We start from the raw sequence: 23,481 nt of genomic DNA, 5'->3' as shown, positions 1-23,481 counted from the left end.
TGCGACCTTTTTTGGCTACTATTATGGAGATTTTGTTTTGTTTGCGTTTTCTGGTTTATCAATCATTTTCAACGAGTTTTCGTATACAACATCTACTAACGATACGGCATTTTTAGTTTAATGCCATCTTTTTTTTACCGCGTGTACTCTTTTGGCGGTTTTTTTCTACTAAGAATTTTCGCTGTCGCTTATCCCATAGACCATTTCAAGAGACGTTTGTGAACTTGATTCATGAACGAAATATAATGCACGTGAAAGCATTATCAACATCAGCAGGATCCGTGACACCTGTCAGTTCGTGAAATGGTCTATTTTTTCGGATGCACTAAGAGCAATCCAAACCTGTATAATTGGGTTGTTCAGCTATTCACGGATTTCCGATTTTTATATATCATCCAGAAGAGTGTAATTTTCTAAGCAAAACGTGATTTTTTAAAACTTTATATCATTTTCTTTCGGTTTTTCAATGAGATATAAAAATTCGCTCTAAATCGCTACAATGACAGTTGGTAGATGGGCGAACTGTCATTGTAGCGGTTTCGAGCAGATTTCAAGCAGTTTTAAATCGTGATTTAAAAAGCGAAGGACAATGATAAAATTTTTTTTTAAATCACGTTCTACTTAAAAAATTTATATCTTTCAGATGATATAAAAAACTGATATAGCTGAACAACCCAATTCATAAAAAAATCGGAACATCCGCAGCCAAACGCAAATAAACAAAAATGGCGAGCGCGACACTATGCAGAACAGAATACAGCACGCTATATACACGACCATTCAATTCAACTTTTGCAATATTTGAGTTAACGAATACCCCGCGCATATGTCTTTTCTACCTAAATCAAAAAATTGGTGCCTGATAGTAAACACCCACAACGATAGTAAACAACGTCCCTACGGAAGCCAATTTTCAAAAAGTGCACTTGCAGAGGTAGCAAATATGAAATAATATTGGCTAATATCTAAAATGGTAAATTCAATATCCAATGCAATGCAAAATTTCAGCTCAATCGGAATTCAGGAGTATTTGGTCTAAATTCCACTTTCTCGACTTATGAAGAAAAGCACAGTTTGTAATAGTTTTTTTTGTGCCAAATGTCTTATGCCTTGTTCACACTATAGCAGATATCACGTGACATCGCGTATCTTGTAACAAACAAACATCTAGTTTTCACGGAAAATTTGGAGTATGGGATTTGAAATCAAGATTAGCGATACTACATCATGTGAACGGATTATTAGAAATGTATAAAACGTCGAGGTCGGGTGTTATCCAAAAAATCGAAATTTTGCTAACTGTTTGTGAGGGCGAAACTTTAAACACTACTTCTAAATACGTCTACCTTCGAGACGGTCTTGTGGTCTGGTAATTAGGGGCGTCAGGTAAGCGATCGTTAAATTGTTGCATCGAATATTGCTGTTTTACGAAGAATAATTGCTGCGACTTAAATTTGTTTTTTGACAGCAAAAACAATGTTAACGATCCTATGATTGAAAATTGTAACTGTTTCCGTGTTGAGAATATTTACATTCTAAGGCATGCTATTCAGTTCGAGGTGCAAACTTGTCTCGTCGTTCTTTTCATCCTCGCTAGGGATGGGCGAACGGCTCACGAGCCGTTAATATTAACTGGTTCTTAGGAAAGAGCGAAAGAACGAACGGCTCACGCAAAAGAACCACGGTTTTTTGGGCGCACCAGAACTGTTTGGTACGCGCGAACCCGAAGTTTACCGAGACAACACGAACTGTCAACGCTCGTGAATCATTGTGAACCACGAGTCGGTTCAGAGCCGCTCTTGCAAAAGAGCCGTTTCGCCCACCCCTAATCCTTGATATATTTCACAACGCATGCGTATTAACCAAATTTCATACGGGTTTGTCTATTGATGTCGCGTTTACAAAGGCAAAAAAATGGTTACTGCGTTAAAAATACTGGAGGGACTTAATTTGGCTGCGGATTGTTCTTTTTCAACTTGACGACAAGGTTATCCAGCTTCCCTAACCTACAGAAAACGTCAAAATGGGCTGCGTGCACTATCCGCCATGACCGCTCGTGGAAAGCTGGATATGCTGGGACCTTGTGGGGGTGGTGACATACTCATGAAAAAAGTTGTCATGGACGTAGACAATTGTTTGAACCAACAAAAACATTTGAAATGCGTTTTTCTCGGTTTCATGTCTATTGAATTTTAGCCCATTCTCCAACTATGGTCATCCCGGTAAAAAATTGACACATTTTTCAGATCAGCGACCGAATTCCGAGGACACACTTCTTCGGAGAAAAAAAAAGAAATGAAGAAATTTTCTTCTCTTCAAAGAAAAGAGTTCTCGGAATTCGGCCGCAGATTACGTTAGCAACAATAAATGCAATCACTATTGTCTTCAATCCGCTTTGCACACATTTATTTTTCAGGCGAAAAAAAAACGATCTTACCATCCAAAGGATCGATTCAGTAGAAAATCGTGCGCATAAAAATCAATTCAAAAAATCGATGAGTCGACCCGAAAAGATCGATTTTGCAAATATCGAATCGATCTTGCCCATTGCTAACTGTCACTCCTGTCACTTCTCCAAAAACGATCGTTAGATCAGCAGGATGGCAGTATCGTTTGTATAATCTGGAATCGGGATTCAACAATAACAATACATAATGGCAAAAAGTGAAAATTGAATCAAATTAAGGCAATAAATGTTTTACTTAAGATCCAACGTTCAACAAACGAATATCAGCTCATAAATTGTTTATAAAACTTTACTATTAAAGCCACAATGAATCCTAGCCGCACCGCGGTAAGTAAACCAGAAACATAACCCTAACAACTGATAATGCAATAGGTTAAATGCTAACCCCTTTCATGCTTGCAGGATAAACTCCGCTCACTGATAAAGGTGACAACGCTCGGAGCAGCTGTCTTCGGCTTTACTTGTCTGTGCAAGGGAAACGAAAAATTCTACGAGAACATATTTATGCCCATCGTAAGGCTCATTCCACCGGAAACGGCACACCATCTGGCGGTTTTTGGACTGAAGCTGGGATTGCTGCGACCGGACTATTCGGATCCCGATATACTGCGTACCCGATTGATGAACATGATGCTGAACAATCCGGTTGGAATCGCTGCCGGTTTCGACAAACAAGGTGAAGCGGTCTGCGGACTGCATCAGCTTGGTTTTGGTTTCGTAGAGGTCGGATCAGTGACCCCAAAGCCGCAACCAGGCAACCCAAGGCCACGGGTATTTCGGTTGAACGAAGATAAGGCAATTGTGAATAGGTTTGTAAGAGGTAGTGATAACGGAGAAGAGTTTTTTTTATTTGTTTTGTGTTGTTATCAGGTACGGATTCAACAGTGATGGTCACAAAGTCGTCTATGAGCGGCTGAAAGAAGCTCGTAAGGCTTGCGGCGAAGACGTTGTCTTAGGTATTAATTTAGGCAAAAATAAGCTTTCGAAAGATGCGATTCGGGACTACGTGAAAGGGGTGAAGAGATTTAGTAGCCTTGCCGATTATCTGGTTATAAATATTAGTAGTCCCAACACGCCTGGTCTGCGGACAATGCAAAATAAAAGCACCCTTCACATTTTGCTAAGTGAGGTTTTGAAGGCACGGAGCTCTCTGCCGAAGTCCGACCAGAGGCCCATCATGGTAAAACTGGCACCGGATTTGTCTGATGAAGACGTTCAGGAGGTAATCGGTGTTGTGAGCAGCAAAGAATGTGCAGTTGATGGGCTAATTGTGTCAAATACCACTATCGAGCGGTCACCTAGTTTGAAAAGCATTAATGCGGGTCAACTAGGCGGGCTAAGTGGGCAGCCGCTGTACCAAAGATCAACGCAGCTGGTGGCAAAGGTGTACAAGTGGACTGAAGGCAAGATTCCGATTATCGGAGTTGGTGGAATATTCAGCGGACGCGATGCGTATAACAAGATTCTGGCCGGTGCCAGTGCGGTTCAGCTGTATACGGCATTCATTTACCATGGACCACCGATTGTGATTCGAGTCAAGCAGGAACTGGAGCAGCTGCTGATAGCGGATGGGTACGACAGTGTACAGCAAGCTGTCGGCAAGGGGGTGGATCAATTTTTATAGTGTTGATTATCATGATTCGAAGAATATACAGTTCTAGAGATATATATATTTTCAAAACAAAAAAAATCAGTTGATTATTCCAACCTAACTAAACTACTACATTCCAACCCATATTACCATATTACTAAACTACCATTACTAGTTTGGTATTTCAAGAAAGTGTTTTCATACTTTGGTGAGACTTGGAAAAGTGTGCCGGATTTTGGTTTCATTTTGCTAATATTTAAACAGTTGAGAAGCACTTCGGTATTTTTTGCTGAATTTTTGTTAGACCGACGAGTTTTCCCAGTTTTCCATATTAAACAGCTACTGATATTCTCGAAGTAAGTATACCATTTTTCAGTGTATTTCGGTTATTGTTTTGAATGTTCAGAAAGCTGGCAACACTGATTTTCCACCCCGCATTAATATTGAGTTCCGCAGACAGACTGCGCGTGAGTGACCGCCGCTGTCAAAATTTAGCATAATTTGCGAAAATATGTCAAACGTTTTGGTGTTAAGTGAACTTATTTTATTAAATTCACCGTAAAATTTCGCTATTTCACGCATTTATCGTACATCAAACTATGCGCTAAAAATTTCCCCGTCCAAGTGAAGTGCGCTTTCCTGCCAACAATCATGTCACTCTTCCGGAAACCGAAAAAACCGATCCAGCGACGCGTCTTCAGCAGCTATGATGACGAAGAGGATTCTGCCTCCTGCGTCAGTGGCAATTCTGCCCCCTCCGCTCAGCAGGATAATGGTACCCGAATGGAGATGGACTCATCCACACCACCGCCGCCCCCTTCGATTTCTCTGAAATCATCCGCTTCATCCTCCCGGAAGGACAAGAAGCACTCGAAGGGTAGCACCTTGGGCTCCCAGCAGCAGCAGCCGGTTGGGACCAAGCTCGGCTCGAAAATGTCTTTGCTAAGTTTCGAAGATGAAGGTAACAACGATTTCGACATGGCCACGAGAGAGATGTATAATTATTGTGTGACAAATACGCTAATTGCTTTGTTTCAGGAATGAATGTTTAGTAGATAGTAACACTGGAATTACAAAATCCTCAGATTCTTCACAAGATTTTGCTTTAATTGGGTCACTTGTTGAGAGTCAGACACAGTTCCAATGTGTGCTTGACGATGTTTCTCTAGTTTATTCTACTGGGTTAAACTTTTATTGTACCCCAAACTTTCGAATTGTTAATAATTTGTTTTCGGGATGCCGATGAGTAATTAAAATGTGTCTATGTTATTTTATTTCAGAAGTAAAAGTGTCTATGACATGCTCAAACTCTGCAAATTATCGGTGTATCAAAATTTACTATGTTAACGAGTTTTTGGCTTTCCTTTTTGTTGTCTTTAACAATCTCGGTTGTGCTGTACTGCCAAGAACCTAATGACATCAAAAACACAAAATTTGTTCTTATTACGAAAATTTTTAAGGTCCTTCGATTTACTAGGGAAAATGTTTACATTGAAATATTCATACGGGGAAAAATGATATCAGTAGTTAAAATGTTAACCAAATGTCTAGCAAACAAAACTTGTTCGAATAATAATCAACAACTGTGACTACAAAATCATCATCAAATTTCAATTTTTCATCTCGTTTCAAAAATAAAATCGCTCGAATCAACCGAACCGTTCAACTTACTCAGAGGAAGGCGAAGTGTTCCAGGTGAAGAAGACTTCCCAGAGCAAAAAAGTGATGAAAAACTTGGACAAGGAGCGTCGCCGAAAACGCCACGCGGAGAAGAATGGTTCCAAAGAGAGCTTCGGCGGATATTCGTCTTCCGCATCAACGAAATCTAGCAAAAATGGCAAAGACTGTGGCGCTGCAGCAGCGGCTACTGAAGACTCTTCTCATAAAGATAAATTTAAAAAGGAAAAGTGTGAAAATCCTAGTTCTAATATCCAAACAGAAATACGCACAGACGACTTTGTGGTAAGGTTATTATTATTCAATTTTCTACCATTCCACCCACTATTCCAAGTTTTTTGTCGCAAGACTTTCGACTTATTCGTTGTTACGCCTTGAAATTATTTCAAACATTCAAGAACAGAATTGTTCAATTATGATAACCTGTAGCTAAACAAAAAAATCACATGCTTTTGCTATTACGCGCACAGAAATTGCCTGACAAGAAAGAAAAAGCCAAACAGAAAGCTGCAATCGAAGACCCCGACAAAACGATCGGTGCTCGGTGGCATGATGCTTTCTCCAGGCTTAATGACACCGCGAATGAAAAAAAAAAGTCCTTTCGATGATTCTAATTTGCGATACGTTTTTATTTCTTCTCATCTCCCATCCCTTCCTTGAAACCAATCGAAATCTAGCTCGTGGTCAAGAAATCCGATCCGGATAATGTGATCCTGAATGGGCGGGCGGCTCTGTGTGCCGGCCGAGATGACATGTCCTCTGAGGGTGAGGAGGACCCACCGGATGAGGATTCGGCCGGTGAAGGGCATCACCATCGGTTCGCGAAGCCTGATAACTTCAAGATGTATCTGGAGAATGGAGTGATTCCGGATGCGGCCATGATACATGCCGCTAGAAAGCGCCGTCAGAAGGCCAGGGAACAGGGTGAGTAGACCTGCACACAGGAGAGTCAATCGGAATCAGTAATGATTCGTATTTTCTACAGGTGATTTAATACCAGTGGAAGAACCGAAAGAAGATAAGAGCAAAAAACGTGTGGTACGTGAAGATGGTGCTGGAGACGGATCGGACGAAGATGATGACCGGATCGACATGGCAGCAATTACTGGGGCAAAAGAACGCGAAGAACGCAGAGAGCAGTTTTATTCGGTCCAACGTGAAGGTACTTAAACTGTGCTGTGTCATTGTTACTTTGAAAACTTATCACTGTTTTCGTTTTTATTTTAGATTCTGCGGAGGAATCGGATGTTGAGTCAAAAGAATGGGAGAATCAGCAAATCCGTAAAGGCGTCACGGGAGCGCAGTTGGTATCGGCCCATCAGGAATCTGTTATATCACAATACATGATTCAAGGTTTCAGTCATTCATATCAAACCGAAGAACAACCGCTTTCCACGGCAGCACTGCTGGAACAAGCGTACGCTCGTAGTTCCGGTCTGTCCAAGGCAAACACAAAAGCAGCTTCCGCTGGGTTGATTTCACGAGTTGCTACCAGCGGCAAGCAAGATCAGAAGTCGGGACCTCGAATGCCACAGGAAATTTTAAAGCAGGTCACCGAGCGACTTCAAACGACCAGAGAACTAAACTACAAACATATCGCCGATATCGAACGAATAGTGCAAGAGGTTAAGGTCCTCAAGCTGGACCATCTGCAAAGTGAACAGAAAGCCCCGGCTGCTGCGGCGAAATATCGATTCTACCAGGAGGTGAAGTGCTATGTTAACGATTTGGTAGAATGTTTGGACGATAAAATGCCCCAGATTGTGGCATTGGAGCAGCGCACGCTAAGCACAATGGGAAAATATTCCAGCATGCTGATCGAACGGCGCCGGCAGGATATGCGGGACCAGGCCAAGGAGATGGCCGATGCAGGCAGTAAGTGATGTTTTTATTGAAAACAATCCTATTTTTAATACCGGTTTTAAATCTCTTTTCTCCAGAAACCTTCAAGCGTCAGCACGACGACCCCGATCGGGTGCGACGGGCCGCGGAACGTGAAGGACGTCGAACACGCCGAAGGAGAGATCGCGAGAAGAACGAAACGGCCGATTCCCACCTGGATGGAATGTCCAGCGACGATGAGGTAGCGGACATCGAAGTTCAGCAGTACCAGACAAACATGAAGGACATCGCCCTGGAAGCGTTTCACGTACTCGACGACGCTAGCGAAGAGTACAGCGATATCGGTTGCATACTGGCAAAGTTCCAAAATTGGCGTGAAACCGAAATGGATGCCTACAAAGATGCATACGTTAGTCTCTGCCTGCCGAAGATCGTCGGACCGCTAATTCGGCTGCGGCATGTTCTGTGGAATCCGGTTAGCGGTCATGATGACTTCGATTTCGAGCGAGAAGAGTGGTACCGTAGCTGCGCCCTGTACGGACGCCAGCCAGGCGAAACGGAAACCAGTTTAGCCGAAGATCCGGATGTACGTTTAGTACCTACGCTTATTGAAAAAATTGTGCTTCCCAAGCTGACGGCATTGATAGAGCAAGTGTGGGATCCACTGTCCACCACACAAACGTTGAAGCTCGTACGGTTGATCAACCGTCTTAGTCGAGATTATCCTTCGCTGAGAAGAACCTGCAAACAACTGAGAATGCTCTTTCAAGCAATACTGGATAAACTGAAACTGGCAGTTGATAATGACGTCTTCATTCCGGTTTTCCCCAAACAGTAAGCTAGATTATCTATAACTTAAAAAACTCTGCATTTAATGGTTCACATTCCCTTCCCAGGATGCAAGAGGCCAAATCGTCCTTCTTCCAGCGACAGTTCTGCAGCGGCTTGAAACTCCTGCGTAACATCACCTGCTGGCAGGGTATCATTGCGGACGGTCCACTGACCGAGTTGGCAATCGGTTCACTATTAAACCGATATTTACTGAACGGGATGCGCGTCTGCACTCCGGTGGATGCCCTTAACAAAGCGTCTATGATCATGTATACCTTACCGCGGGTTTGGCTCACCACCGGATCCGCCATCGTCCAAAGCATGAGCCAGTTTGTGGCGGTGCTGCGCCACGTTGAAGCCCAACTGGATTCGTCGATTGCCGGTCACGGGTTAGTGTTTGCTTTTTTCTCATTGGAGTACCGCAGAACTAATCTTTTTTCTTATTATCTCCTCAGGGAAATAATCAAAAAGGTCCAGGATATCTTATCTAGCTTGCACGTCACTTAAAGATGCGGGAGGAAGATCACCGTTGTTCTACGATTAGCTTAGATTAGCCTTTTAAAATGATTATTACCAATCTCAGATGATAGAATTCTCCAAATTGGATAAAAGTTAAACACAGACAGTCAAACGTTAAAAAGAGTAGCAGGTGTTGCTTTAGATTCGGTTAAGGTAGAAAAGTTTCACCGTTGATTTTACAATGGTCACGGCTCCAGGTAAGTTTTTTTTTCTTAGTTTATCTATAAAAAACCAACGTACAACGGCAGCGTATATTCTACCTTACCGGATGTAAATCCTTCCCTGTTCTTAGAAAGTAAAAAGTCTGATTCTACATCACAGACACTCACCTAGTTAATGCAATATGGTGAAACTTGACACCTAGATATTTCACTTTTCGAAATCTGGCGAAAGGTGCAACTAATTGTTATGACGTTGAACGCGGACTGTTAGAATCAAAAGGACCGAGAATCGAACTGTTCGAGATTTTCCAAATCGTGAATGTAATTTAACTTAAAGTTTGGTTATATCCATTAACATCGCTTATCGTGTAATGATGCGATTAGTTGTTATTGTCGAAAGAAAAGTGCCCTGAAAAAAATTTAGAGTAAAATTTAGAGGGAAATTTTCTTAACTAGTTGAGGCCAGTCGATGTTTCCTTCGAGAATGTCGAGAAGTAACATTATATAGATCCTCTGTTGACTTGCTTGCCAAATTCATCAATGCACAGCCAGTAGACAGGGGCTTGAGGTTTTAAATGGTGAGTTGGCAACTTGGAAGGAGTCATATGATACAATAGATGATATAATAGACTGCCAGCTGAAACATGGACACAGCTGGTTGGCGTTGCTTGGGCAATGTTGTAATTCGACAATAGCTAAGTGAGAAGGTGCGACGCGATCATTGGCGCGTTAACCATATTCCGGTGGCAAAGGAACTGCTTCGCCAACCCGAGCGTCTGTTCACCAAAATATTGCGGCTCGAAACAGCGTCTGATCTCCATATTAGAAACGGTTGATCAGCAGATCGCTATGCTTTCACGGCTGCGACAGAATCATATATGATTAACTCAGTTCATACAACTTCAAAATCGTAGCGTTACTGGAACTTTTCTGGTCGGGATAGAAGGTATGAAAGAGCGGAAGGAGCGGATTTTTATCAGAGCTGTGGTACCACCAACAAGCTAAGGAACGGCGTTAATGTACTAGGTATTCTGGAATCAGTGCGAGGATGTGTAAGTTGAGATTTAAAGGTCGGCTCTTCAACTATAGCATCATCAACGTGCACTGCCCACACGAACGACGAGAAAGAAGCGTTCTATGTGCAGCTGGAGAAGGTGTATGATAGCTGAACGCAACGGAACGTTAAGATCGTCATCGGTGATATGAACGCTCAGATAGGACAGCACGCATCCATCATCCACAAAGCCACCTGGAGATCACCTGACTTACAACTTGTAAGTTACAAGTAGAGAACGAAATGGACCACGTTCTAATCAACGGAAAATTCTTGTCACTTACCGCAGTGCGAATATAGATTCGGCCTCGTTGCTATATGCATGCGCTCAAAACTTTCGCACGAAAATTCTACGAGAAGCTGAACAGGTCCCGCAAAGGCTATGTGTCAAGCCAATTTTTTCACAACCCTGGACGGCAACCTTCTAACGGAAAAGTGTGAGGTGATTGAAAGCTGGAACGGCGAAGTAGCAAAGGACGACGACGAAGTGGTAGTATATCTTGGTGTAAGCGCAGATGACGACAGAATTCCAGCCCCTGGCGTCCAGAAGGTAGCTTATGCGGCCGTGACGCGCATCGCCACGGCCGCATAAGCTAAACTTAAAACCTTACACGCGATTATCTCGGAATAGTGTTTTCCGAAAAATGACTTTGCCTTGATCCTGATTGCGGAAAAACTACTGAACCGATTTCCTTCATCTTGTTTTTTGAAGTAGAATACTTCTCTCAGGCAGTTCGGCTATATAGGGATGTGAAATGAAAATCTAAAACCGAAAAAAGTGAAAAATATGTCCAATTTCAAATGCTCATAAATCGGTTAATATTCAATGGATTTCCTTGGTTCTTGTAGCAATAGATTGGAAAATCTTCTAAGATTCTTGCCAAAAGAAGATAATTGTTATTTTATTATTCACACTATTGTACTATTGGAAATAGTCAAGCCTTGTCAAAACGAAAAATTCGACCTCTGATTGGTCGTTATATGATTGCTTCCCAAGCACGGTCGACAGAATCATATACCTTGCAATTGAATACATGCTATTTGGCCTATATAAGAGCCTGTTTTAGCCGAAGCCGATCATAATAGTTCTAGACAGCGACAACAGCAGTCGTCCTTCCTTAGTAGTAGCACTAGCCCTGTGGTTGGTCACCACGTCTCAGGAGCAGCGCGGTTCTTCTCAGCGTGTGGCGCCAGACTGCCATTATTCCCCCCGTGTTGGGGCAGCATGAAGATTGCCATCAGGAAATCCAATTTTGAACATCAAAATGCCTTTTTCAAGGCAAATAAACAAGTCATTGAAAGTTAATAATTTTTGACAACGCAAGCAAGCATTCTGTGTTGGATCCTAGCAATTTAAATCTGTCGCACCCGTCTAATTAACTGAATGTGAAATAGCTTCCACAGTGCATGTTGTCCGTGTATCTCAATTCCTCCACTGTTAGGGTAGCTCAAAGGTTGCGATCAGCAACCGATTTTGAACCGTTGCGTGTGTGAGAGCACCATCGGTGTTTATTCGCTGGATACAAAAATCCTATGCGAATTGTGGAATAATTCGTCTGAAGAACATCAGAGAATTGAAAAACTGAACTGAAAGGCGTGGCCTATTTCGTAGCACCCTTCGACTATAAAAGAGTGTTTCTGGGAAATCTAGTTACATTCATTAGTCGGAAGGTGAGTTGGATCACGTTGGTCACCACGTCTCAGGCCTCTGCCAGGCTGAACGCCAACGCGAGCGATCGGGCGAGATTTTTGCCGTACATTAGCCGGCACTCCCTCTAATGGAAAATTTGGATCATTTTGTTCAGAAGAATATTACTGTCGGTAATATTACAGAGATGCGATTGCATTATATCCGATATGTAATTGAACAATTGTTCTTTTGAGAACAAATAAAACACTAAGTTTGAAAAGTTAATAGCTTTGGGTACCAGTAGCAGTATGGTAACAGCCTCAGCGGTAGGTGCAGCCGGTATTTCCCTGAGGCCGATATTATAAGGAGTAAATGGAAGCGGCACGGCGAAACAGTTCGGGTGTGCTTGGACGCGCGTCATTTTTCGTTGTTGATATTATTCCCCACATGAAACGACGCGCTTTCGTACGATAGCGGCGGTATTAGCGGTAGATGCATTTGCCAACACTTACACCAGTAAAGCCGTGTCTAATTTTCAATGTGAAAACACTTTTCTATTGTGTTGGCCGTGCGCATTAGGCCTCTGCCAGGCTAAACGCGTTTGCACTGAAAACAAAATACTCATAAGAGCGATCGTTCAAGGACACGGCACACTTCTAAACTAATGAAATAATATGAGTTTTTTGATTTCGGTTGACCCGCTGAGTCTCTATCAGGATCACCGCAAGCTTCTGCAAAAAATAGCGTTTCGGGGAAACGGCCATTACTCCAGTAATAATTGGTATATCTCGAAATCAAACGTATTTTTTGTTGTTGATAAACTGTACTTCCAGAAAAATACCCCTTTGATGCAATGAAAATGGTGCTATGCACTTAAAAATAGATTCAAACTTCCCTCATTTTTCTCGACCAAAAAGGTATATACCCCTTAAAGAGGAGACCGGCCGGCTGGCAAACAATAAAGCAGCTGGAGCTTACCAAGCTGTTGAAACACGGTGGCGAATCACTTGGTCATTGCCAGGATTTGGAAGGAGAAGGTAGTACCAGAGGAGTGGATGGAGGGTACATCGGGCCCCATCTACAAAAAAAGCGACAAATGCAATCACGCTGCTGAACACCGCCTACAAAGTACTCTCAAATTTTGTACCGTCGACTATCGCCGTTTGCGAGGAAGTTTATGGGGCAATACCAAGCGGGACTTATGAGTGCCCAGGCCACCATGAAGCAAATGTTCGCTTTTCGGCAGGTCCTACAGAAATGCCGTGAATATAACGTCGATTTTGAATCGGCGTACGACACAATCTATCGAGATCAGCCAAGGCAGATTATGCACGTTTGTGGGTTTTCGGATAATCTAACACCGTTAGTTACGGCAAGGTGATGGATTATCGTGTTTGCTATTCAATATCGCTTTGGAAGGTATGATACGTAGGGCTGGTATCGACACTCTTTGGCTTCGCCGATGACATTTGATATTATAGGAGAACCCTTGAGAAAATGACGAAGACGTGCATCGGACTGAAGGCTGAAGTTGGACGAATTGGACTGGCCATAAGCGCATCGGAGACCAAGTACATGAGAGGAAGAGGTTCCAGAGAAGACAGTATCAACCTCTCACCACGAATTCATGAAGCGGTGATGATATCAAGGTGGTAGATGAGTTCGTGTACCTGAGCTCACTGGTGACTGAGACAACGACACCAACAGAAAAATTCTTCGACGTGGCACGAAATTGTGCCTACTTTGGACTCCGGAAGGCGCTCCGCTCGAATAAAATCCACCGCCGCACGAAGTTGACCATCTATAAAACACTGATCACTAGTCATCTACGATGCACGTGGAGGATAACCCAAACCTTAGGGTTTTCGAATGGAAGGTGCGGCGTAACATCTCTGGTATAGTGCAGATGGAAGATGGATCATGACGAAGACGGATGAACCTTTAGTGGCATTAGTTACTATGAGAACCACTCATCGTTCAAATGGCTAAAATCTGTAGACTACGGTAGGCTAGGCATGTAGTAAGAATGTCGTACAACAGCCCAGTGAAAATGGTTCTCGAAAACGACCCGACTGGGACGAGGAGCGCAGCGAGCAAGGTGGCTTGATCAAAAGGGAAGACAACCTGCAGGATCCCTCAGACAACATGGTTGGCGAGCTTCAGCTATGGACCGAATTGAATGGAGACGAATAACTCTTCAAACAGCAAGGGACACTTTGGCCTGGAGATGATTGATAAGGAAGGCACTGTAATAGATACTCTTTATTACGTTGGAGAGCCAAACAATCGCGTATGGAAGTGATGATCTTGTAATTCATCTCTCGAAACAACGTGTTTGTTTAGCCCATCAAGCTCGTGGTTGTGGAGCGACGTTGAAAAAATCCGTGTTAAAATTCCTAGATTGTTACAGCATAGAAGTAAAATCCCTCGGTAATTCTCGATGTTATCACGATTGATGCATTTTTCCAAAGGCTAGGAAACGACCCCTGCAACAAAGAACGGTTAAATATAGAGGATATCGGAAACGAAAGTGAGCGCGCAGTGTTGCTAAAAAAATCAAGTCGCTACCGTAAGCCGCTCAATATGAGAAAGATAGCTACCAAGATCAGAACTAACTAGAAAACTGGTACCATGGCTAGGTTGAGACCGGAAACGTTTTTAGATGAACTTTGTCCAATTGCGAAGAGATTTCAGAGTTGCGTTCATCTACGTTGCGCTTTATTGTGCCGAATGCTGAAAAATATCTGGGAAATTCATATTTTTATTTTAGGGAATATCAGGGAAAATCAGAGAATTTCATTTCAAAAACTACTCAGCATTAATAGAAAGTCGCAAAAATTAATTCAGTGGGTTTTTAGAGATTCTAAGCTCAATTTAGGATCATTTTCTATTTTGGTCTTTTCTGGCCCTTGGAACTTAGTTTGGGATCATTTTCTGTTTTCGTCTTAAAAAGCCCTTTCAGAGGAATTTGAGTTCAATATGGAAATATTTTCTATTCTTGTCTATAGAAGGGCTTTCGAGTGGCTCTGAACTTAATTCCATGTTATATTCTGGCCTTTTCTGACCATTCTAAGGGGTTCGGTTTCAGAGATTCTGATATGGGATCATTCTCTATTTTATATCTTTTTGATCTTCAGTAGAAATTTTCGGCGATATCGAGCTTAATTTGAGATTGTTTCCTTTTTAACGTTTTCTACTGTTTCGTGAGCTCAATTCAGGATCATTTTCAGCGAAGTGTTGGTACCTAATCTTCACATAGCATCGCAACGGGCCATCATCTTGAGTCAATTGATACGGTGCGGTTGCGTTTGCGGCAATTTGACAGTTAGCTCATACATTTTCTGTCAACTTAGCATCAACGCAACGCATAAGGAATCTTTTGTGCTTGCTTTACGTTGGTACAGCCTTACGCTTCTGAAGCGACCAATCCTTTTTCGGGGTCCGATTTTTGAAGTAGAATACTTCTCTCAGGAAGTTCGGCTATATAGGGATGTGAAATGAAAATCTAAAACCGAAAAAAGTGAAAAATATGTCCAATTTCAAATGCTAATAAATCGGTTAATATTCAATGGATTTCCTTGGTTCTTGTAGCAATAGATTGGAAAATCTTCTAAGATTCTTGCCAAAAGAAGATAATTGTTATTTTATTATTCACACTATTGTACTATTGAAAATAGTCAAGCCTTGTCAAAACGAAAAATTCGACCTCTGATTGGTCGTTATATGATTGCTTCCCAAGCACGGTCGACAGAATCATATACCTTGCAATTGAATACATGCTATTTGGCCTATATAAGAGCCTGTTTTAGCCGAAGCCGATCATAATAGTTCTATACAGCGACAACAGCAGTCGTCCTTCCTTAGTAGTAGCACTAGCCCTGTGGTTGGTCACCACGTCTCAGGAGCAGCGCGGTTCTTCTCAGCGTGTGGCGCCAGACTGCCATTATTCCCCCCGTGTTGGGGCAGCATGAAGATTGCCATCAGGAAATCCAATTTTGAACATCAAAATGCCTTTTTCAAGGCAAATAAACAAGTCATTGAAAGTTAAAAATTTTTGACAACGCAAGCAAGCATTCTGTGTTGGATCCTAGCAATTTAAATCTGTCGCACCCGTCTAATTAACTGAATGTGAAATAGCTTCCACAGTGCATGTTGTCCGTGTGTCTCAATTCCTCCACTGTTAGGGTAGCTCAAAGGTTGCGATCAGCAACCGATTTTGAACCGTTGCGTGTGTGAGAGCACCATCGGTGTTTATTCGCTGGATACAAAAATCCTATGCGAATTGTGGAATAATTCGTCTGAAGAACATTAGAGAATTGAAAAACTGAACTGAAAGGCGTGGCCTATTTCGTAGCACCCTTCGACTATTAAAGAGTGTTTCTGGGAAATCTAGTTACATTCATTAGTCGGAAGGTGAGATGGATGGACCGTCCACAACGTTGACAGCAGTAGCAGCAGATATCAGCACTCAGCAGTAACAGAGTATAGCAGCGGGTTGCGCCTGTGGCTGCCTTCAAATTAAACAAATCACTTGCCCTGTGGTTGGTCACCACGTCTCAGGCCTCTGCCAGGCTGAACGCCAACGCGAGCGATCGGGCGAGATTTTTGCCGTACATTAGCCGGCACTCCCTCTAATGGAAAATTTGGATCATTTTGTTCAGAAGAATATTACTGTCGGTAATATTACAGAGATGCGATTGCATTATATCCGATATGTAATTGAACAATTGTTCTTTTGAGAACAAATAAAACACTAAGTTTGAAAAGTTAATAGCTTTGGGTACCAGTAGCAGTATGGTAACAGCCTCAGCGGTAGGTGCAGCCGGTATTTCCCTGAGGCCGATATTATAAGGAGTAAATGGAAGCGGCACGGCGAAACAGTTCGGGTGTGCTTGGACGCGCGTCATTTTTCGTTGTTGATATTATTCCCCACATGAAACGACGCGCTTTCGTACGATAGCGGCGGTATTAGCGGTAGATGCATTTGCCAACACTTACACCAGTAAAGCCGTGTCTAATTTTCAATGTGAAAACACTTTTCTATTGTGTTGGCCGTGCGCATTAGGCCTCTGACAGGCTAAACGCGAAAAGTGGCGCGAACCGATTCTCCCGGCCGTAGGTCAATGTACAGCTGTAAGTAGAGCTGTGTAAAAGTATTCTACTTCAACCTTGCGGTCGTGGCTTTGCACACAACCCTCCTGTGATTTTTTAGCATAATTTTGCCAATTGTTGTAAATTTTTTATGGCGTTTGGTTGAATAAAATCTAGCCTATGACTTTAGTTAACTGTCTAAGTTTTCTAGAAATCAATTGAGAGAGCACCTCTTTTTTGAGAGAATTATTAATTCAAAATTTTTAAGATTTTTGAAGGTAATCTGGGTGAAAGCTATACAGCTGTTGTTCCCACACCTCCGGTGCCAAGATTAAAAGTGTTGGGCATGAGCGATCAATATTCCTCAGATGTCTTCATTGACTTTTTGAAAAGTCAACATGAAGACATTAAAATTGGAGATGTCAAAGTCTTGCGTACGTATGAAAATCCACGTTTCACGTATAGCAAGTACAACGTTGTGATAGAAGTCGATAAAAAGACTTATGAGTGTTTATGATCCGCGAAAAAAGTAAATGTTGGGTGGGATCGGTGCCCTATAGTTCCAGCGATAAATGTCCTTAGATGCTTCAAATGTGGAGAATTCGGCCACAAGAGTACAGATTGCAAAAACCATGAAACGTGCTCTTTGTGTAGTGAGCATCATAGAACTTCGGAATGCACATCCACTGTATTGAAATGCGTTAATTGTTCTAAATACAATAAAGATCGTTAAATGGATCTGGACGTTAACCATGCTGCATCTAGTTCAAAGTGCCTAGTTTATAAAAAATTGTATGATCAAACAAAAGGCAGCCTGCATTTCAATAAATAGCAATCAGGTTCCAGGAATGTGTGTAGCTTAGATATTATATATTTGAATATTGCTGGTCTCTCTACAAACTACGTAGCTTTACGTCAGATTGTAGAGTTGAATCGTCCATTTTTAGTTTTTTTTGTCAGAAACACACATAGTAGATATCGATGCATTTGATCAATATTCTATTCCGGGATACAATATTGCTGCCTGTTTGTCACATTCTAGACATACTGGAGGGGTTGCTATTTATGTCAAAGAATCAGTACAATTCAATGTTTGTTTCAATGAAGCAATTGAAGGAAATTGGTTTTTGGGCATAACAGTGGACCGAGGCATGAAGGTTGGTAACTATGGTGTAGTTTATCATTCCCCTAGTTCTAGTGATCAGCGATTTTTGCAAATACTAGAAAACTGGTTTGAGTTATTTGTGGATAGCCGCAAATTTAACGTGATTGCTGGTGACTTCAACATAAACTGGCGTGATAGCTTTAATTCAAGCCATTTGAAGAGATTAATAGAGTTTTGCAATTTAAAACAAGTTGTTACTGAATATACGCGTATTTCTAGACACAGTAAAACTTTAATTGATCATGTTTATACAAACTTTGATTCTGTTCGCGATGCAGTAAATTCTGAATTGAAAATAACCGATCATGAGACTCTTGTTATTACTGTAAATCAGAGTAAAAACAGTGATGATAATTTAGTTGAACTAAAATGTTGGAAAAATTACTCGAAACGAAAGGTTTCGGATCTTGTCGCGAGAAACGTGGATTTCCCATTATCGGGGTGCCTTGATCATAAAACCGATGTTCTCAATAACGTCTTAAAAACGTGTACTAATCAGTTAGTGGAACAAAAGTTTGTTGTTGTGAAGAACTCCAACAAGTGGTACACTTTGGATCTTTTACGTCTTAAACGTAAGAGAGATGGATGGTATAAAAAGTTTTGTAGAACAAATAGTAATGATCACTGGCGTAACTATACGATGGCGCGTAATATATATTCTCAAACTCTTATCAAAACACGGAGCGAATATATACAGAGGAAAATTGAACATTATAAAAATAATAGCAAAGAGTTATGGAAAATATTAAAGTCATTGTTGAAACCTGGCGTTTGCAAATCGCGGTCCATAACCTTTAATGGCACAGAAGAACGATCAGAACAAGCAATCGCTTCTAAGTTCAATAGAACATAGAACTGAAAAACATTTGTTTTTCAATGCAAAAAACGGCTGGAATCGATAACGTTAATGCAAAAGTGATTCAAGATTGCTTTCATGTCATCGGACACGACCTCCTTGGCCTAATCAATAAATCGTTACAAACTGGGCACGTGCCACGAGTTTGGAAGGAATCTTTGGTGGTTCCTATTCAAAAGGTTGCTGGTACGAGTAAAGCCGAAGAGTTTCGTCCCATCAACATGTTGCACACATTAGAAAAAATTTTAGAACTTGTTATCAAAGGCCAACTTTTAAATTATCTTAATATGAACAGTTTGTTAATACCAGAACAATCAGGCTATCGGGAAGGTCATTCTTGTGAAACTGCGTTGAATTTGGTGTTAGCGAAATGGAAAGAAAATATTGAGCGTAAAGAAACTATTGTTGCAGTGTTCTTGGATTTAAAACGCGCTTTCGAAACAATTTCTAGGCCCTTATTGTTACGAACAATAAAGCGCTTTGGTATTACAGGTACTGCATACAAGTGGTTTGAGAGCTACTTGTGTGACAGAACTCAAGGGGACTATTTTTAATGAATTTACATCTTTTCCCATGGGAAACATTCTTGGAGTACCTCAAGGAAGTGTATTAGGGCCCATTTTATTCATAATGTACATTAATGACATGAGACAAGTTTTACGTTTCTGTGATATTAACCTTTTTGCTGATGATACTGTACTGTTCATTGCAGCTAAAGATCTCGATTTTGCTATTATTCGCTTGAATGAGGACTTGTGTTCGCTGAGTAGATGGTTGAAATTCAAACAACTAAAACTGAATATAAGTAAAACTAAATTCATGGTTATTTCGCGCAACCGTGTTACTGAAAATGTCTCTGTGGAAATTGACAGCGAGACACTTGAACGCGTACGTGAGATGAAATATCTTGGCGTGACTATTGATGACAAACTCAAGTTCAATATTCATATTGACAATGTCATCAAGAAAATTGCCAAAAAATATGGAATTCTCTGTCGTTTGAATAAAGAGTTGAGTACTTTTAGCAAGATTCATCTCTATAAATCAATCATCTCTCCCCACTTGGACTTTTGTTCTTCCATTTTATTTTTGGCAAATGAAACTCAAATTTCGAGGTTACAGCGTTTGCAGAATAAAGTTATGCGGTTAATTTTGAGATGTAGTAGATTCACTTCCTCGGGCTTGATGTTGGATGCCTTGCAATGGTTATCTGTGAAGCAGCGAATTGTGTTCATGACGATGGTGTTCATTTTTAAAATAGTTAACGGATTGCTGCATCGATATTTGTGTGATCGAATTGTGAGAGGAAGTGATATTCATAGAAACAATACTAGAAACGCGACAGAAATTCGAACACCAAATTTTATTTTTGGAGCTTCGCAGAATTCATTATTTTTTAAAGGAATTAAAGTGTTCAATTCGATGCCTACACAGGTCAAACGTGCAGCAACGCTACTTGAGTTCAAGAGACAATGTATTTCACACGTCAAAGCTGTTTTTTAGGCAGCTAAACAGAAATGTTTTACAATTCACGCGCTAAATTGACGAAGTTTTCATAACGGATGATTTTATGTGGACTTTGACTGTAAAAGCCTTTTAGTATTTATTTAAGCATTGTAAAAACTATTATGTTCGTCCCGATGATAATGATGGATTTTGTATTTAATGTAGTAGTAAAAAATAAATAAATGAGAAGTCTACAAAGGTTTGAGAATCGTTACACAGATATAATTGACTACCTTTCTTAAATTAATATATGACATGAAAAATAAAGTTTTTTTTTATTTACATACATACAGATGTATTATGCTGATGTATGTTATGAAAATTGAGTTTTTGTGACACAATAAAATTTTAAGTAGTTGGTCGAAGCAAGCCATGACCGAAATCGGACGCAAAAATTTTTCGCTCGCATGTTATATCGGAAGAAAAATTGTTTAATTTAGTTGTGCATGTTCGTTATAGATCGCGGAGTGAGTTTATTTTCTAAATTTAAAATTGTTTTTTCTTGGAAAAGTTCGCGGATGGTTGTGCGAGGCCGTGATCAAGATTGGCCAGCTGGTACCTGCTTTGAAATCATCACATTGTTTGGTGATTTTCGGTTATTTTACACCTAAAGAATTGATAAATATATATACAGGTGTTCTATTGAAATGTGCTGAGTGCGAAAAGTGTGAAGTTCCACAGAAAAAAGTGAATTTAATTGTGAAAATTGAATTATAATTGCGTTGCTTTTTAGATTCACCAAAGTATTTATTTTTTCTTGTTTTTTTTTTTTCTATCGCTGTCTTGGCGACGGTTTGAAAGTGTGGAGTGTGTGGTGTTATTACATACAATAAGGAGAGTGTTTTATAGTGATTGAATGCTCATTAGGGATTTATTCATTGGCATAGTGCAAATTATATTTGGCTTGTATCTAATTAAACTTGAAGTGAAAATTTGCCAATAAGATCAAAACCATGCATCGCCCCGTTTACAGTGTTTATGTGCTATCTCTTTTCAACGAATAAAATGTTGTATGGATTAAACGAATGTGTGAAGGCAAACATGCATGTTGTCACTGTACTTCCATTCAAAGAAAAGTCCAAAAACGATGAAAACAACTGGAAAATGAAGAGATGAAAGCTAAGTATACGTTTTGTCTTGTCTGTATTGTAAAGTGATATTTTGATGCTTGTTTCTAGTTTTACTTTATGTGAGAAAACAGATACAGAGAGATTTTGAATTCATCGTTGAAATTGTGTGCGCGGTATTTTTTTCGCAGGGTTTCAGTAACAAGTTTTATTTTTGTCCACAAAGTGTTAGTGTGGTTTGTGGAGTTTGGAGTATGTGTTTCTCAGGAATCATATGCTTTAATTTTTTGATTGTTCTAGCTTTTGACCAGTTGTTTTACATAATTTGTTATATTTATGACTAGTTCGGAACTTTGTCAATAAATTTAAAAATGTATTCAGGCTTACATGTTTATTTGCTTTTATTAAATTGTTGAGGCTTTGGATGCATGGAACATTGCCAATTTTCATATTTATTAGGCGTATTAGGCGTACATTGTTAAGAGATAATCGACGTAAACGCCGCGTTCCTGCGCGTATGTGTCGGCCGGGGGGATTTAAGCGGTTGTTCGTAACGCTTCGGTGTAAACGCGTATTCAGCCCGGGCGAGTTTTGCTGATATATGGACTTCCGGCGTGTGGTGATTTCGCGAAGTGAACCCAGATATTTCATCATATCTTTCTTATCTTCATCAACGTTAAGTCGGAGACTGCTCGCGCGTTGCATCTAAATTATTACATCGGAAATCGAAGTAGATTTCGTTGAGTCGATAAATATCATTTCAACCCCCGCGTCGGTACCTTCCATGAGGTCGTATTATCTTCAGATGGATCAACAACGCGCAATAATTTTAGGAATAAAGAGCATCACCTTACGAGGAGATATACGGTTATTTTCAAGTTGTCTCGGTTTAGTCAAAAATCCTGTATCCTCGCGTACGTTTTATTGTTGCGGTGTTACATTGTCAAACTAAATAAGTTCGAATCACATTATGAATATCGTGACGGATGTAATAAACTTGTAGACGCGGCACTTGTTTTGAAGAACCCGACATTAGCGCATCGTTTACCAAAACGAACCCTGCTGTTTACCTTCCCCTTTATCCAACATCCCAGTGACTTCTCGTGGAAGTGCAGAGGTGTTCTCGGCTTCCAATAAAGCAAGTAGCACGTCAACATATTCCTATACAAACTCCTTCTTTGACCTGCATTCGGATGCGGCCGGCGCTGGTATTGCCTAATATAAAGATTTAGGTCACCTGTTTTTACACATTGAGGATGCATGTTGGTCCCAAACATCATCTGTTGGTTCTTTGTGTAATTACAGCTGATCTGGCAATAACGGAGTAGCAACCGCGGGCGGTCAATCTTGCTCTTGCTTGCTCATCTTGCTCACAATAAAATTTTAAGTAGTTCTGGACATACGTCGGAATACTCGGGAAAATTATGACACTTTTTATTGTCTTTGGACGTTGAAATTTCTAGCTGTTCTAGGACTTTTTCGGGTTGGAAATTTTCTAAACTTACCTAGGTGGGGACATCCTCATGAGTCTCATGTTAAGTTCACGGTTTACCTGTGCTTTGCTTGCTGAGTTCGGCGGGAATGGTCTTGTTGGGACTGTAGCAATTTAGCTGTGGGCTAGATTGGGTGTTGGCTTAATTCAGATGTGAATAATGTTCAATTGATTGAAAGAAGTAAAATAATTAGAACTTGGTAATCTTGGTCGTAGAACGGCTTAGAAATTTGTGTTTAAATTTTTTTTATTCAGTAATACTGCCGTTTAAGCATTGGAATATTATGGAGGATTTTATATCTGTATTGACAAAACCAGTCCGTTTTTTTTTTTTTGCTTTCTGGTTTAATTGAAGTAATAACTAATTATCTAATAGATAAATCGTCTACCTCAAATCTTTGTAGGGGTAAGAGGCGGGACCATCATCATCATCAAGATAACTCAAAATTTGTAGTTTCGACTGTGTATGGATGAAATTTGACGAAGCAATAATGACGTAAATATGGAAAGGGACAACGAAATTAACCAAGCA

At 40.7% G+C, this 23,481-nt stretch overlaps 2 protein-coding genes across 2 annotated transcripts; both read left to right on the top strand.

Annotated features, from left to right (window-relative positions):
- The first annotated feature begins 2,556 nt into the window (after positions 1–2,556).
- On the top strand, positions 2,557–4,137 carry LOC129729589 (dihydroorotate dehydrogenase (quinone), mitochondrial). Its single transcript, XM_055688271.1, has 3 exons — positions 2,557–2,794; positions 2,870–3,276; positions 3,338–4,137. The coding sequence occupies exons 1-3, from the start codon at positions 2,774–2,776 to the stop codon at positions 4,089–4,091; spliced, it is 1,182 nt and encodes a 393-aa protein (XP_055544246.1). The 5' UTR covers positions 2,557–2,773; the 3' UTR covers positions 4,092–4,137.
- Positions 4,138–4,539: 402 nt separating this feature from the next.
- Positions 4,540–9,463, top strand: LOC129729581 (PAX3- and PAX7-binding protein 1). The gene is made up of 8 exons (XM_055688253.1): positions 4,540–5,019; positions 5,734–6,020; positions 6,413–6,659; positions 6,721–6,897; positions 6,963–7,610; positions 7,676–8,411; positions 8,474–8,797; positions 8,864–9,463. The coding sequence occupies exons 1-8, from the start codon at positions 4,710–4,712 to the stop codon at positions 8,913–8,915; spliced, it is 2,781 nt and encodes a 926-aa protein (XP_055544228.1). The 5' UTR covers positions 4,540–4,709; the 3' UTR covers positions 8,916–9,463.
- Positions 9,464–23,481: the final 14,018 nt, after the last annotated feature.

Source organism: Wyeomyia smithii, chromosome 3 (genome assembly GCF_029784165.1).
Source record: "Wyeomyia smithii strain HCP4-BCI-WySm-NY-G18 chromosome 3, ASM2978416v1, whole genome shotgun sequence".
In the NCBI taxonomy this organism is placed as follows: domain Eukaryota; kingdom Metazoa; phylum Arthropoda; class Insecta; order Diptera; family Culicidae; genus Wyeomyia; species Wyeomyia smithii.
Note: the sequence above shows the minus strand (reverse complement) of the source record. Positions and strands in the feature narration are given on the sequence as shown.

Bases quoted from the DNA above. Each gene is read 5' to 3' on its own strand.
- LOC129729581 (XM_055688253.1), top strand. From the start codon at position 4,710: ATGTCACTCTTCCGGAAACCGAAAAAACCGATCCAGCGACGCGTCTTC. The intron at 6,660-6,720 runs GTGAGTAGACCT...TATTTTCTACAG, and splicing joins TCAGAAGGCCAGGGAACAGG to GTGATTTAATACCAGTGGAA. The intron at 8,798-8,863 runs GTTAGTGTTTGC...TTATCTCCTCAG, and splicing joins TCGTCGATTGCCGGTCACGG to GGAAATAATCAAAAAGGTCC.
- LOC129729589 (XM_055688271.1), top strand. From the start codon at position 2,774: ATGAATCCTAGCCGCACCGCG. The intron at 2,795-2,869 runs GTAAGTAAACCA...TCATGCTTGCAG, and splicing joins TGAATCCTAGCCGCACCGCG to GATAAACTCCGCTCACTGAT. The intron at 3,277-3,337 runs GTTTGTAAGAGG...TGTTGTTATCAG, and splicing joins GATAAGGCAATTGTGAATAG to GTACGGATTCAACAGTGATG.